Source organism: Oncorhynchus clarkii, chromosome 20 (genome assembly GCF_045791955.1).
Source record: "Oncorhynchus clarkii lewisi isolate Uvic-CL-2024 chromosome 20, UVic_Ocla_1.0, whole genome shotgun sequence".
Lineage (NCBI taxonomy): Eukaryota > Metazoa > Chordata > Actinopteri > Salmoniformes > Salmonidae > Oncorhynchus > Oncorhynchus clarkii.
Window position 1 is genome coordinate 5797940 of NC_092166.1, and position 13883 is coordinate 5811822.

Below are 13883 nucleotides of genomic sequence, written 5' to 3' on the forward strand. Positions count from 1 at the left end.
GAACCTATAGAACTGTAGAATAGGTTTAATAGAACTAATAGAACTGTAGAATAGGTTTAATAGAACTAATAGAACTGTAGAATGGGTTTAATAGAACTAATAGAACTGTAGAATGGGTTTGATAGAACTAATAGAACTGTAGAATGGGTTAAATATAACTAATAGAACTGTAGAATAGGTTTAATAGAACTAATAGAACTGTAGAATAGGTTTAATAGAACTAATAGAACTGTAGAATGGGTTTGATAGAACTAATAGAACTGTAGAATAGGTTTGATAGAACTGTAGAATAGGTTTAATAGAACTAATAGAACTGTAGAATGGGTTTGATAGAACTAATAGAACTGTAGAATGGGTTTGATAGAACTAATAGAACTGTAGAATGGGTTTGATAGAACTAATAGAACTGTAGAATAGGTTTGATAGAACTAATAGAACTGTAGAATGGGTTAAATATAACTAATAGAACTGTATAATGGGTTTGATAGAACCTATAGAACTGTAGAATAGGTTTAATAGAACTGTAGAATGGGTTTGATAGAACCTATAGAACTGTAGAATAGGTTTGATAGAACCTATAGAACTATAGAATAGGTTTAATAGAAGTGTAGAATGGGTTTGATAGAACTAATAGAACTGTAGAATGGGTTTGGTAGAACTAATAGAACTGTAGAATAGGTTTAATAGAACTGTAGAATATGTTTAATAGAACTAATAGAACTGTAGAATGGGTTTGATAGAACTAATAGAACTGTAGAATGGGTTTGGTAGAACTAATAGAACTGTAGAATATGTTTGATAGAACCTATAGAACTGTAGAATGGGTTTGATAGAACTAATAGAACTGTAGAATGGGTTTGATAGAACCTATAGAACTGTAGAATGGGTTTGATAGAACTAATATAACTGTAGAATAGGTTTAATATAACTGTAGAATGGGTTTGATAGAACTAATAGAACTGTAGAATGGGTTTGATAGAACTAATAGAACTGTAGAATGGGTTTGATAGAACTAATAGAACTGTAGAATGGGTTTGATAGAACTAATAGAACTGTATAATGGGTTTGATAGAACCTATAGAACTGTAGAATAGGTTTAATAGAACTAATAGAACTGTAGAATAGGTTTAATAGAACTAATAGAACTGTAGAATGGGTTAAATATAACTAATAGAACTGTAGAATAGGTTTAATAGAACTAATAGAACTGTAGAATAGGTTTAATAGAACTAATAGAACTGTAGAATGGGTTTGATAGAACTAATAGAACTGTAGAATGGGTTTGATAGAACTAATAGAACTGTAGAATAGGTTTGATAGAACTAATAGAACTGTAGAATGGGTTAAATATAACTAATAGAACTGTATAATGGGTTTGATAGAACCTATAGAACTGTAGAATAGGTTTAATAGAACTGTAGAATGGGTTTGATAGAACCTATAGAACTGTAGAATAGGTTTGATAGAACCTATAGAACTATAGAATAGGTTTAATAGAAGTGTAGATAGGTTTGATAGAACTAATAGAACTGTAGAATGGGTTTGGTAGAACTAATAGAACTGTAGAATAGGTTTAATAGAACTGTAGAATATGTTTAATTGAACTAATAGAACTGTAGAATGGGTTTGATAGAACTAATAGAACTGTAGAATGGGTTTGATAGAACTAATAGAACTGTAGAATATGTTTGATAGAACCTATAGAACTGTAGAATGGGTTTGATAGAACTAATAGAACTGTAGAATGGGTTTGATAGAACCTATAGAACTGTAGAATGGGTTTGATAGAACTAATATAACTGTAGAATAGGTTTAATAGAACTAATAGAACTGTAGAATAGGTTTAATAGAACTATAGAACTGTAGAATGGGTTTGATAGAACTAATAGAACTGTAGAATGGGTTAAATATAACTAATAGAACTGTAGAATAGGTTTAATAGAACTATAGAACTGTAGAATGGGTTTGATATAACTAATAGAACTGTAGAATGGGTTTGATAGAACTAATAGAACTGTAGAATGGGTTAAATATAACTAATAGAACTGTATAATGGGTTTGATAGAACCTATAGAACTGTAGAATAGGTTTAATAGAACTGTAGAATGGGTTTGATAGAACTAATAGAACTGTAGAATATGTTTGATAGAACTAATAGAACTGTAGAATGGGTTTGATAGAACTATTAGAACTGTAGAATGGGTTTGATAGAACCTATAGAACTGTAGAATGGGTTTGATAGAACCTATAGAACTGTAGAATGGGTTTGATAGAACTAATAGAACTGTAGAATGGGTTAAATATAACTAATAGAACTGTAGAATGGGTTTGATAGAACTAATAGAACTGTAGAATGGGTTAAATATAACTAATAGAACTGTAGAATGGGTTTGATAGAACCTATATAACTGTAGAATAGGTTTAATAGAACTGTACAATGGGTTTGATAGAACTAATAGAACTGTAGAATGGGTTAAATAGAACTAATAGAACTGTAGAATGGGTTTGATAGAACCTATATAACTGTAGAATAGGTTTAATAGAACTGTAGAATGGGTTTGATAGAACCTATAGAACTGTACAATGGGTTTGATAGAACCTATATAACTGTAGAATAGGTTTAGAAGAACTGTAGAATGGGTTTGATAGAACTAATAGAACTGTAGAATAGGTTTAATAGAACTAATAGAACTGTAGAATGGGTTTGATAGAACCTATAGAACTGTAGAATGGGTTTGATAGAACTAATAGAACTGTAGAATGGGTTTAATAGAACCTATAGAACTGTAGAATGGGTTTGATAGAACTAATAGAACTGTAGAATAGGTTTAATAGAACTAATAGATCTGTAGAATGGGTTTGATAGAACTAATAGAACTGTAGAATAGGTTTAATAGAACTAATAGAACTGTAGAATGGGTTTGATAGAACTAATAGAACTGTAGAATGGGTTTGATAGAACTAATAGAACTGTAGAATGGGTTTGATAGAACCTATAGAACTGTAGAATGGGTTTGATATAACTAATAGATCTGTAGAATGGGTTTGATAGAACTAATAGAACTGTAGAATAGGTTTAATAGAACTAATAGAACTGTAGAATGGGTTTGATAGAACCTATAGAACTGTAGAATGGGTTTGATAGAACTAATAGAACTGTAGAATGGGTTTAATAGAACTAATAGAACTGTAGAATGGGTTTCATAGAACTAATAGAACTGTAGAATAGGTTTACTAGAACTGTAGAATGGGTTTGATATAACTAATAGAACTGTATAATGGGTTTGATAGAACTAATAGAACTGTAGAATAGGTTTACTAGAACTGTAGAATGGGTTTCATAGAACTAATAGAACTGTAGAATGGATTTGATAGAACCAATAGAACTGTAGAATGGGTTTGATAGAACTAATAGAACTGTAGAATGGGTTTGATAGAACTAATAGAACTGTAGAATGGGTTTGATAGAACCTATAGAACTGTAGAATGGGTTTGATAGAACTAATAGAACTGTAGAATGGGTTTGATAGAACTAATAGAACTGTAGAATAGGTTTACTAGAACTGTAGAATGGGTTTGATAGAACCTATAGAACTGTAGAATGGGTTGTATAGAACTAATAGAACTGTAGAATGGGTTTGATAGAACCTATAGAACTGTAGAATGGGTTTGATAGAACTAATAGAACTGTAGAATGGGTTTAATAGAACTAATAGAACTGTAGAATATGTTTAATAGAACTGTAGAATGGGTTTGATAGAACCTATAGAACTGTAGAATGGGTTTAATAGAACTAATAGAACTGTAGAATGGGTTTAATAGAACTAATAGAACTGTAGAATGGGTTTGATAGAACTAATAGAACTGTAGAATAGGTTTAATAGAACTGTAGAATGGGTTTGATAGAACCTATAGAACTGTAGAATAGGTTTAATAGAACTAATAGATCTGTAGAATGGGTTTAACAGAACTAATAGAACTGTAGAATAGGTTTAATAGAACTAATAGAACTGTAGAATGGGTTTGATAGAACTAATAGAACCGTAGAATGAGTTTAATAGAACTGTAGAATGGGTTTGATAGAACTAATAGAACTGTAGAATGGGTTTGATAGAACTAATAGAACTGTAGAATGAGTTTAATAGAACTGTAGAATGGGTTTGATAGAACTAATAGAACTGTAGAATGGGTTTGATAGAACTAATAGAACTGTAGAATGAGTTTAATAGAACTAATAGAACTGTAGAATGGGTTTGATAGAACTAATAGAATAGGTTTGATAGAACTAATAGAACTGTAGAATGAGTTTAATAGAACTAATAGAACTGTAGAATGAATTTAATAGAATAATAGAAGTGTAGAGTGGGTTTGATTGAACTGATATAACCGTAGAATGGGTTTGATAGAACTGATAGAACCGTAGAATGGGTTTTATTGAACTAGTAGTAGGGATAGGGTTAGTAGTAGGAATAGGGTTAGTAGTAGGGACAGTAGTAGGAATAGGGTTAGTAGTAGGGACAGTAGTAGGGATAGGGTTAGTAGTAGGAATAGGGTTAGTAGTAGGGACAGTAGTAGGGATAGGGTTAGTAGTAGGAATAGGGTTAGTAGTAGGGACAGTAGTAGGAATAGGGTTAGTAGTAGGGACAGTAGTAGGAATAGGGTTAGTAGTAGGGACAGTAGTAGGAATAGGGTTAGTAGGAGGAACAGTAGTAGGGATAGGGTTAGTAGTAGGAATAGGGTTAGTAGTAGGGACAGTAGTAGGGATAGGGTTAGTAGTAGGGATAGGGTTAGTAGTAGGGATAGGGTTAGTAGTAGGGACAGTAGTAGGGATAGGGTTAGTAGTAGGGACAGTAGTAGGGATAGGGTTAGTAGTAGGGATAGGGTTAGTAGTAGGGATAGGGTTAGTAGTAGGGACAGTAGTAGGGACAGGGTTAGTAGTAGGGACAGTAGTAGGGATAGCAATAGTAATAGTGATAGGGACACTAGTCATGATAAGGATAGCAGTAGTGAAAGGGATAGCAGTAGGGATATGGATAGTAGTACTGTTAGGGTTAGGGATAGTACTAGGTATAGGGTTACTACTAAGGGAAAGTAGAAGGGATAGGGTTAGTTGTAAGGATCGGGATATTAGTAGAGCTAGGGATGGTTTTAGTGATATTTTACCAAATGTTAAAAGCATTGTGTATGAAGTCCTAGCTTAGAAATGCAAGAAGAAATCTGTTTTTTTCTAACCAATTCTAGAAGAACTAAACTCTTTTGGCAGAGTTTAGTTGTTGACTTTGGCAGTAGACTGCAATTTCCTGCTTTGTCTCTGATTCTGTTGACTCTGCCGTTTGAAAGCAGTGCTTTGCCCATCAACAAGGAGTACTTGGTGTTAGGCCCATCAACAAGGAAGACTTGGTGTTAGGCCCATCAACAAGGAAGACTTGGTTTTAGGCCCATCAACAAGGAAGACTTGGTGTTAGGCCCATCAACAAGGAAGACTCGGTGTTAGGCCCATCAACAAGGAAGACTTGGTGTTAGGCCCATCAACAAGGAAGACTCGGTGTTAGGCCCATCGGGACTGAGGACTTGGTGTTAGGCCCATCGGGAATGCGTACTTGGTGTTAGGCCCATCGGGAATGCGTACTTGGTGTTAGGCCCATCGGGAATGCGTACTTGGTGTTAGGCCCATCAACAAGGAAGACTTGGTGTTAGGCCCATCAACAAGGAAGACTTGGTATTAGGCCCATCAACAAGGAAGACTCGGTGTTAGGCCCATCAACAAGGAGTACTTGGTGTTAGGCCCATCAACAAGGAAGACTTGGTGTTAGGCCCATCAACAAGGAAGACTTGGTGTTAGGATCATCGGGACTGAGTACTTGGTGTTAGGATCATCGGGAATGAGTACCTTGTGTTAGGCTCATCGGGAATGCATACTTGGTGTTAGGATCATCGGGAATGAGTACTTGGTGTTAGGATCATCGGGAATGAGTACCTGGTGTTAGGCCCATCGGGAATGAGTACCTGGTGTTAGGCTCATCGGGAATGCATACTTGGTGTTAGGCCCATCGGGAATGAGTACTTGGTGTTAGGCTCATCGGGAATGCATACTTGGTGTTAGGCCCATCGGAATGAGTTCTTGGTGTTAGGATCATTGGGAATGAGTACCTGGTGTTAGGCCCATCGGGAATGAGTACCTGGTGTTAGGCTCATCGGGAATGCATACTTGGTGTTAGGCCCATCGGGAATGAGTACTTGGTGTTAGGCCCATCGGGAATGAGTATTTGGTGTTAGGCTCATCGGGAATGCATACTTGGTGTTAGGCCCATCGGGAATGAGTTCTTGGTGTTAGGATCATTGGGAATGAGTACCTGGTGTTAGGCTCATCGGGAATGCATACTTGGTGTTAGGCCCATCGGGAATTAGTACTTGGTGTTAGGCTCATCGGGAATGCATACTTGGTGTTAGGCCCATCGGGAATGAGTTCTTGGTGTTAGGATCATTGGGAATGAGTACCTGGTGTTAGGCCCATCGGGAATGAGTACCTGGTGTTAGGCTCATCGGGAATGCATACTTGGTGTTAGGCCCATCGGGAATGAGTACTTGGTGTTAGGCTCATGCAGTGTAGCATCCCTGATTCACTGTCTCTGTCTGTTGGCCCAGTGCTGCTAATCAGTGGACATTTTGGAGTGGCAAAAGCTGGAAAGTCTCTGAAAAGAGATTGACAATATTACGATAAAAGCCAAGGGTTTGTGGTTGATTAATGCCAAACACGAAAGGAAGCTGTTGTAAGAATTGCTCAAAAACCCATTTCAATCTCTTCTTGTATTATTTTTTGATATATATATATTTTTTTTTTTTGTTTTTTTTTGTTTTTATGTCTATCTTTATGGATCTTTGTGAATGAATCTCTTTGTTTTCTATTCTACTACAATATATTTTATGGGGTAAAGATAAAAACTGTGGACATTCTTTAATCATCTCTCTTTCTCTCTTTGTCTCCTTTCCTTCCATCTATCTTTACCTCCTCCCCTCCACTCTTCTTCTCCAAAGGTATCCATAGCAGTCATGGACCAGTGCGTAAGTAAACCAAAACATTTATATAAATAAACCTGCGATAACGGACAACTGCATTGCAGTTTGATTGTTCTTATCTAGGTGATGTGGAGAGGTGTAATTGCATTGGAGCTGTTAAATCAGCATTATATCTACCAGCGTTATACCTACCAGTGTTATACCTACCAGTGTTATACCTACCAGCGTTATACCTTCCAGCGTTATACCTACCAGTGTTATACCTACCAGTGTTATACCTACCAGCGTTATACCTACCAGCATTATACCTACCAGTGTTATACCTACCAGTGTTATACCTACCAGTGTTATACCTACCAGCATTATACCTACCAGCGTTATACCTACCAGCATTATACCTACCAGCGTTATACCTACCAGTGTTATACCTACCAGTGTTATACCTACCAGCGTTATACCTACCAGCGTTATACCTACCAGTGTTATACCTACCAGTGTTATACCTACCAGCGTTATACCTACCAGTGTTATACCTACCAGTGTTATACCTACCAGTGTTATACCTACCAGCGTTATACCTACCAGCATTATACCTACCAGCGTTATACCTACCAGTGTTATACCTACCAGTGTTATACCTACCAGCGTTATACCTACCAGTGTTATACCTACCTACCTACCAGCGTTATACCTACCAGCGTTATACCTACCAGTGTTATACCTACCAGTGTTATACCTACCAGCGTTATACCTTCCAGCGTTATACCTACCAGCGTTATACCTACCAGCGTTATACCTACCAGCGTTATACCTACCAGTGTTATACCTACCAGCGTTATACCTTCCAGCATTTGAATGTCTTTATTTTTATTTAGCCTACCCTTTCTCCTTCTGGACTTCTTACATGAGTTGGATGGGTGTGGCTTCATGACAAGCGAGTGGGATGGGTGTGGCTTCGTGACAAGCGAGTGGGATGGGTGTGGCTTCGTGACAAGCGAGTGGGATGGGTGTGGCTTCGTGAGAAGCGAGTGGGATGGGTGTGGCTTCGTGACAAGCGAGTGCGATGGGTGTGGCTTCGTGACAAGCGAGTGGGATGGGTGTGGCTTCGTGACAAGCGAGTGGGATGGGTGTGGTTTCGTGACAAGCGAGTGGGATGGGTGGCTTCGTGACAAGCGAGTGGGATGCGTGTGGCTTCGTGACAAGCGAGTGGGATGGGTGTGGCTTCGTGACAAGCGAGTGGGATGGGTGTGGCTTCGTGACAATGACCACAACCGCTCACCAGCTCTTTATTTTTTTATTTTATTATATATATTTTTTTGCCCCTTTTTCTCCCTAATTTCGTGGTACCAATTGGTAGTTACAGTTTTGTCTCATCGCTGCAACTCCCGTTCTGACTTGGGAGAGGTGATGGTCGAGAGCTGTGCGTCCTCCGAAACCCAACCCAACCAAGCCGCACTGCTTCTTGACACAATGCACACTTAACCCGGAAGCCAGCCGCACCAATGTGTCGGAGGAAACACCGTACACCTGGCGGCTGTGTCAGTGTGCACTGCGCCCGGCCCACCACAGGAGTCGCTAGTGCGCGATGGGACAAGAATAGCCCTGCCGGCCCGAACCCTCCCCTAACACGGGCGACGCTGGACCCATGGATTTCCCGGTCGCAGCTCGGCTTCGACAGAGCCTGGACTCTAACCCAGAATCCCGAGTGGCACAGTTAGCACTGTGTCACAGTGCCTTAGAACACCATGACACTCAGCAGGATTCAATTTGACAGCTCTAACGCAGTTCCACCTCCTACATGCCAAAACACCAGCCATGCGTATGTCGGCTATCGCGGGCTAACGCTTCATCTGATTGAATCTAGGCCTAAATTGGTTATTTTCACAAACAGTGTAGGTTACACCTCGACGATGAACGTCCTTTAGCTAGATCTGCTTCTGCTGCCGGTCAAAATGTCTTCTCACTCATGTTGCATGCAAGAAGTCATTACTACTTTGAGATCCAACTCCCGGAAGTACAAACCGTTACCGATGTGCCTCATACAGATTTAGGATTTTAATTTGATCACCCTGAAGGAGAACCTTCCTGCAATGTAGGACATTTAACATTTGTAGTGAATTTGAGATTTATAAAGGCTCGGCTGTGAAATTTCAAACTTGATTTTCTCTTATGAAAAATGTATCAACCCCTACAAAAATGTCCATGAATTATAATCCACATAATGATTCACTTTTCCTGTTGCTTCAGGATTATCTTCCTGCTGTAGCAAACTGGCTCAGATTAAGATCCTACATCTGGAGTTGGTATCACAATGAAATATGACTCTAGAGTTTAGAGTATTTTGATGGAGATTACACACGCTGCTACTCAGTGTCCCTGACTCTCTATACAAGTCATGCATGTACAGTACATGGAGCATTATTATTAGAGCCTCATTTATACTTTGTGCTAACATGTGTCCCATTTCCGGATAATCCCACATTCTGATTCTGCCCACATTTACAGACAGATGTAAACGATTCAAAGACGCATTGGAAAATGATTTTTATAAATGTAAAGATCGGGATAAAAGCAGTGGGCGAAGGACGCATGTTAGTTGCAGGTATAAACGGGGCCTAGGACTTCAGTAAAAGACCTGGGCATGCTGTCTATGTGCATTCAATTAATCCAGCATGAACTATCTGAAAGTGTCAATCAACTGTCACTTATATGACCTCTCCCATTTTTACACAGATCGAGCTAATTCTTCATCTCTGGGTGTTGCAAACCGTAATCAAGGTAGGATCAAATTTAAGTTTATTTGATTCTTAATAAACAAAAATTCAAGAATTAATTTTGAGCAATGCTGTCTGTACCTTACAAACGCTGAACTTTAACTCTCACACATACACACACATGCACTCAGGCACGCACACACACACACTTACATACGTGTACACACACTCCAGCCGATCTAATCCAGACCTCTGAGTCCCAGACATCCAATGATCACCTTCACCTCCCCACAACTCTCCCTCTCCTTTCCTCTATCTCTCTCAATTCAATTCAATAAATGTTTTATTGGCATGAATGGGTGGTTGCCACTGTTCCCAAATCAATGTATGTAAAGTATTAAAAAAATAAATGAATATAAATATCAACAAAAACAATTATACATGGAAAATAATACACATCAAAAAAGAAAACAAAGAGCAACAATTTATGTATGAAATCTACAAGGGCTCATGTGTAAAACATAGTTGGAGGTATTGTCTCTCTTATATTATGACGGACCAGGAAATAATCTGGAGCTAGGTCTACTTCCTTTATTAGATTATGACGGGAAGGGACATAATCTGGAGATAGATCTACTGTCTCTATTATATTATGACACACCAGGACATAATCTGGAGCTAAATCTACTGTCTCTATTATATTATGACAGACCAGCTAGATCTACTGTCTCTATTATATTATGACAGACCAGCTAGATCTACTGTCTCTATTATATTATGACAGACCAGCTAGATCTACTGTCTCTATTATATTATGACAGACCAGCTATATCTACTGTCTCTATTATAATCTCAAAATCAGCAGCCTAAATAAAAAAAATATACAAAATAAAATAAAATCTGAATGTACACTTTTGGAATTACAGTAACACTGCAATCTAGGTATGTACACAGAGCACAATGGATGATAAGGACACAATGACAGTCTGTCTCTCTACTGTCTCTATTATATTATGACAGACCAGCTAGATCTACTGTCTGTATTATATTATGACAGACCAGCTAGATCTACTGTCTCTATTATATTATGACAGACCAGCTAGATCTACTGTCTCTATTATATTATGACAGACCAGGACATAATCTGGAGATAGATCTACTGTCTCTATTATATTATGACAGACCAGCTAGATCTACTGTCTCTATTATATTATGACAGACCAGCTAGATCTACTGTCTCTATTATATTTTGACAGACCAGCTAGATCTACTGTCTCTATTATATTATGACAGACCAGCTAGATCTACTGTCTCTATTATATTATGGCAGACCAGCTAGATCTACTGTCTCTATTATATTATGACAGACCAGCTAGATCTACTGTCTCTATTATATTATGACAGACCAGCTAGATCTACTGTCTCTATTATATTATGACTGACCAGCTAGATCTACTGTCTCTATTATATTATGACAGACCAGGACATAATCTGGAGATAGATCTACTGTCTCTATTATATTATGACAGACCAGCTAGATCTACTGTCTCTATTATATTATGACAGACCAGCTAGATCTACTGTCTCTATTATATTTTGACAGACCAGCTAGATCTACTGTCTCTATTATATTATGACAGACCAGCTAGATCTACTGTCTCTATTATATTATGGCAGACCAGCTAGATCTACTGTCTCTATTATATTATGACAGACCAGCTAGATCTACTGTCTCTATTATATTATGACAGACCAGCTAGATCTACTGTCTCTATTATATTATGACTGACCAGCTAGATCTACTGTCTCTATTATATTATGCCAGACCAGCTAGATCTACTGTCTCTATTATATTATGACAGACCAGCTATATCTACTGTCTCTATTATATTATGACAGACCAGCTAGATCTACTGTCTCTATTATAATATGACAGACCAGCTAGATCTACTGTCTCTATTATATTATGACAGACCAGGACATACTCTAGAGCTAGATCTACTGTCTCTATTATATTATGACAGACCAGCTAGATCTACTGTCTCTATTATATTATGACAGACCAGCTAGATCTACTGTCTCTATTATAATATGACAGACCAGCTAGATCTACTGTCTCTATTATATTATGACAGACCAGCTAGATCTACTGTCTCACTTATATTATTATGACAGACCAGCTAGATCTACTGTCTCTATTATATTATGACAGACCAGCTAGATCTACTGTCTCTATTATATTATGACAGACCAGCTAGATCTACTGTCTCTGTTATATTATGCCAGACCAGCTAGATCTACTGTCTCTATTATATTATGACAGACCAGCTAGATCTACTGTCTCTATTATATTATGACAGACCAGCTAGATCTACTGTCTCTATTATATTATGACAGACCAGCTAGATCTACTGTCTCTATTATATTATGACAGACCAGCTAGATCTACTGTCTCTATTATATTATGACAGACCAGCTAAATCTACTGTCTCTATTATATTATGACAGACCAGCTAGATCTACTGTCTCTATTATATTTTGACAGACCAGCTAGATCTACTGTCTCTATTATATTATGACAGACCAGCTAGATCTACTGTCTTTATTATATTATGACAGACCAGCTAGATCTACTGGCTCTATTATATTATGACAGACCTGCTAGATCTACTGTCTCTATTATATTATGACAGACCAGCTAGATCTACTGTCTCTATTATATTATGACAGACCAGCTAGATCTACTGTCTCTATTATATTATGACAGACCAGCTAGATCTACTGTCTCTATTATATTATGACAGACCAGCTAGATCTACTGTCTCTATTATATTATGACAGACCAGCTAGATCTACTGTCTCTATTATATTATGACAGACCAGCTAGATCTACTGTCTCTATTATATTATGACAGACCAGCTAGATCTACTGTCTCTATTATATTATGACAGACCAGCTAGATCTACTGTCTCTATTATATTATGACAGACCAGCTAAATCTACTGTCTCTATTATATTATGACAGACCAGCTAGATCTACTGTCTCTATTATATTATGACAGACCAGCTAGATCTACTGTCTCTATTATATTATGACAGACCAGCTAGATCTACTGGCTCTATTATATTATGACAGACCTGCTAGATCTACTGTCTCTATTATATTATGACAGACCAGCTAGATCTACTGTCTCTATTATATTATGACAGACCAGCTACATCTACTGTCTCTATTATATTATGACAGACCAGCTACATCTACTGTCTCTATTATATTATGACAGACCAGCTAAATCTACTGTCTCTATTATATTATGACAGACCAGCTAGATCTACTGTCTCTATTATATTATGACAGACCAGCTAGATCTACTGTCTCTATTATATTATGACAGACCAGCTAGATCTACTGTCTCTATTATATTATGACAGACCAGCTAGATCTACTGTCTCTATTATATTATGACAGACCAGCTAAATCTACTGTCTCTATTATATTATGACAGACCAGCTAGATCTACTGTCTCTATTATATTATGACAGACCAGCTAGATCTACTGTCTCTATTATATTATGACAGACCAGCTAGATCTACTGTCTCTATTATATTATGACAGACCAGCTAGATCTACTGTCTCTATTATATTATGACAAACCAGCTAGATCTACTGTCTCTATTATATTATGACAGACCAGCTAGATCTACTGTCTCTATTATATTATGACAGACCAGCTAGATCTACTGTCTCTATTATATTATGACAGACCAGCTAGATCTACTGTCTCTATTATATTATGACAGACCAGCTAGATCTACTGTCTCTATTATATTATGACAGACCAGCTAGATCTACTGGCTCTATTATATTATGACAGACCAGCTAGATCTACTGTCTCTATTATATTATGACAGACCAGCTAGATCTACTGTCTCTATTATATTATGACAGACCAGCTAGATCTACTGTCTCTATTATATTATGACAGACCAGCTAAATCTACTGTCTCTATTATATTATGACAGACCAGCTAGATCTACTGTCTCTATTATATTATGACAGACCAGCTAGATCTACTGTCTCTATTATATTATGACAGACCAGCTAGATCTACTGGCTCTATTATATTATGACAGACCTGCTAGATCTACT

General features: G+C 37.4%; 1 protein-coding gene across 1 annotated transcript in view; it reads left to right on the forward strand.

Annotated features, from left to right (window-relative positions):
- The window catches only part of LOC139377217 (netrin-G1-like), a 161029-nt gene that overhangs the window by 112478 nt on the left and 34668 nt on the right, over window positions 1-13883 (forward strand). Inside the window, exons 4-5 of the mRNA XM_071120217.1 lie at window positions 7036-7062; window positions 9751-9795. Coding sequence (XP_070976318.1) covers window positions 7036-7062; window positions 9751-9795 — 72 coding nt within the window. The remainder of the gene's footprint in view (window positions 1-7035; window positions 7063-9750; window positions 9796-13883) is intronic.